The sequence below is a fragment of the Echinops telfairi genome, unplaced genomic scaffold (assembly GCF_000313985.2).
Source record: "Echinops telfairi isolate 266 unplaced genomic scaffold, ASM31398v2 ScPeMD7_2291;HRSCAF=2852, whole genome shotgun sequence".
NCBI classification, from domain to species: Eukaryota; Metazoa; Chordata; class Mammalia; order Afrosoricida; family Tenrecidae; genus Echinops; species Echinops telfairi.
The window spans coordinates 5,302,683-5,305,506 of record NW_022106189.1 but is presented as its reverse complement, the minus strand read 5'-3'; the positions used below and the strand labels follow the sequence as shown (position 1 = coordinate 5,305,506).

Here is a 2,824-nt window from a genome sequence, read left to right as displayed (position 1 = left end):
GGGGATGGGGGGTGGCGGGGAGGGCTTCCCTTTCTCAGGAGCAGTTCTTCTTCCCTCAACACTGAAACCTTCCTGACTGAGGACAGTTGGGACAATCCTGATTGCTCAGTATCTTTTGCTTCTACGAGCTTTTCTCTTTCCTTCGTAACTTTCTATTGCCATCTGGGTGAAGGCTTACAGAGCCGAGCTTCCGTTTCACCGTCAACAATCCAAACCCATTTTGAATCATCTCTTCGGTGACGGTCACTGATCCCACATGCCCCGTGTCCCCACTCCTCTTCCTTACTCAACCTGCTGAACTCTGTCCTTGGGCAAATGCTGACCTGTAGGTCTCAGATGGCTGTTGATTCTAAGGCGTCTGTACCTCCCGAGGGCTTTCTCCCGAGAGACCTGCCTGCTATTTGACTGACAGGCGTAATCTGACTGGCCCACCAGTGGTACTCCTGGAAGATTCGCATACAACTAGTTTCATTTCCAATAGACATTTAGGCAGCCAAAGGAGATTGTTTGATGGTAAAACCCTTCAAAAAGTTAAAAATCTCTTATCAAATAATCAACATCTAGTTTCAAACTCCCGGCCATGGAGTTAATTCTGACTCCCAGCAACCCTACAGGACAGGGCAGAACCGCCGCTGTGGGTTTCTGAGTGTGACCTCTTGTGGGAGTAGGAAGTCTCCTCTTTTACCCTCAAAAGTGGCAGGTGGTTTCAAACTGCTGACCTTGTGTTTAACAGCCCCAATGTGTCACCACTGCGGCACCAGGGTGCTGACCATCTAGTATGACTCTGGTTTATGCCCAGCTTTTCATTTGTCAATTCTGCTGGGACAAGGGCAGGGCAGGGGGCCCCACTGGAGGGAACAGGGAACATTCTGTCCCCGAGGGCATGAAAGCCATACTGCTGACACCCCATCCTCACACTGTGCCTGTCTGCCAAGCTCTCTTCTACTCCAGTGCCCTCTGCCCAGCGCCAGCCTCAGAGGGTTTCCCCACAGAATAACAGCCGCTCTTACAGTTTCTGCCTGCTAGAAAAGGCACGTGAGAGAGGCAGGAAATTATATATACACACGTTCCCCGCCATCCTCTCTCAGAAAACCCCAGCTTCCAACCCGCTATGGAATGACTTCAAATCAAAACCCACAGGGGCTAATGAGGCATCTTTGTGCAAATGCCACTTTCAAACCCTACTTAGCCCAGTCAGGCCAGTGACAGACAGGAGCCTGGGGCTCTGGAGGATCAGCAGGTGTCCCAGTCTGTGGGAGGAGGGGGAGGAAATGGCCCAGTGCCAGGGAGATTTCAATAGTTCCACACCACAGGTAGAGGTGGCCTTGTGGCTGCCTCAAGCCATGGGAAGGCTGGTTTCATTTCTTCAGAAGAATCATCCCAGCAGCTAGAGCATCAGTGGACACATCCCCTCCTGGCTCCAGAAGCCTCATCCCCTGAGCCAGCTGTCGCTAAAAAGCTCAGATTCCAATTCCTCTAGCAACAGTAGTGTTGCTTCTCCTCCCCACCCCACCTTGCAAAACCGGTGAAGAAGGAGCTGGCCAGAGGGGCACTCGGACACCCACAGACCTCAGCAGGTTGGGAGTGTGGCCTCTACATCTCACACCAACTCCCAAATCAAGTTTGTCTGCAACAGGCCTGAGTCATGCACCTCCACCACTTTGAGACCAGAAGAGCTAGATGGTGCCCGGCTACCCCTACCCACTGATCAGACAAGGACCACATTAGCAAGTCCTGGAGAGAGTGGGTGAAAAAAGTGTAACAAAAGTCAAAATTAAATAAAAGTTTTAAAAACTCAAAATCAAAAAGAAAAAAAAAAAACTAGGCTTACTGGTGGAATAGAGATGATTAGGACCCTTAATTCACTCTTTAGGGTTGGAAATGAATTCACCCACTAGGCTCATTCTCAACCAAACAAGCAGGTCCATTTGAGGAACAGTGCCACCAGGGAGGTCCCAACACCTCAGGGCAGCCATGTGAGATCAGACAGCACTTTACCAGGGACCCCTGATCAGAGGGTTAGGTGAGGAGGTGCCAAGTGGGGAGACACAAGGAGGAGTGCTATCACACGGAGGGGATGGAAATGACATTGAAATGCTCTGAATTGTTGGAACGAAAACTTCCTCCGTAAACCTTCACCCAACTCACAACGAAAAGGTTATAAAGTCGAAGGTAAAACAAGAGGAGGCATCAGAGGAGGAGAATGTCAGCCGGAAGCACGGGTTTCGTGTAAGCACCCAGGCTGCTGTGCTGGTCACAGTGGGTTCTGGGGACAACGGAGGGCTTCCTGAGAGCACCAGGGAGTGATGTGTGGGGGAGAAGCTGGCTTCGCAACTATCACAGATCGCCCCGCACCCCGTTTTTTAAAATGCTGTAAGGGGACGTCTCTTAGGAGTCAGAAGCAAGCCCTGGTTTCCGCGGTGACTAAAGGGCTCCATTAGGTCACTGGTTCGAACCCACCAACAGGTCCAATGCAGAAAGAAGTAACCAAGGACGATTACGGAACTGGTGGGGCAGTTCCAATCTGTCCTAAAAGGGTCCTGGGAGTGGGGATCGGCTGGACAGCAGTGGCTTCTGCGTCCCTGCGGGCATTTACACAACGGAGCCGAGCACCGGCCCCCCTCTGATTGATTGATTCACCGGTTGATTTGAACAGCGGGCACCAGGCCCATCACGCGGGACCTGGGGTCACCACGGCAGGGTTCAGTTCCAACTCTCGGTTCTCCGCGCCGGGCCTTCTTCCCGCGGCAGATGTGACCGGAGCCAGAGCCCGAGCGCGGTCAGACCCGCGGGACCCAGGTCACAACGGCCCAGCGCCTCGCCC

The 2,824-nt window shown here is 52.6% G+C and overlaps 1 protein-coding gene across 1 annotated transcript in view; it reads right to left on the bottom strand.

The window, feature by feature from the left end:
- The window catches only part of CUNH19orf12 (chromosome unknown C19orf12 homolog), an 8,666-nt gene extending 5,952 nt beyond the window's left edge, over positions 1 to 2,714 (bottom strand). The window contains exon 1 of the mRNA XM_030886581.2: positions 2,641 to 2,714. Within this exon, the coding sequence (XP_030742441.2) occupies positions 2,641 to 2,672 (32 nt within the window). The 5' untranslated portion in view covers positions 2,673 to 2,714. The remainder of the gene's footprint in view (positions 1 to 2,640) is intronic.
- Positions 2,715 to 2,824: the final 110 nt, after the last annotated feature.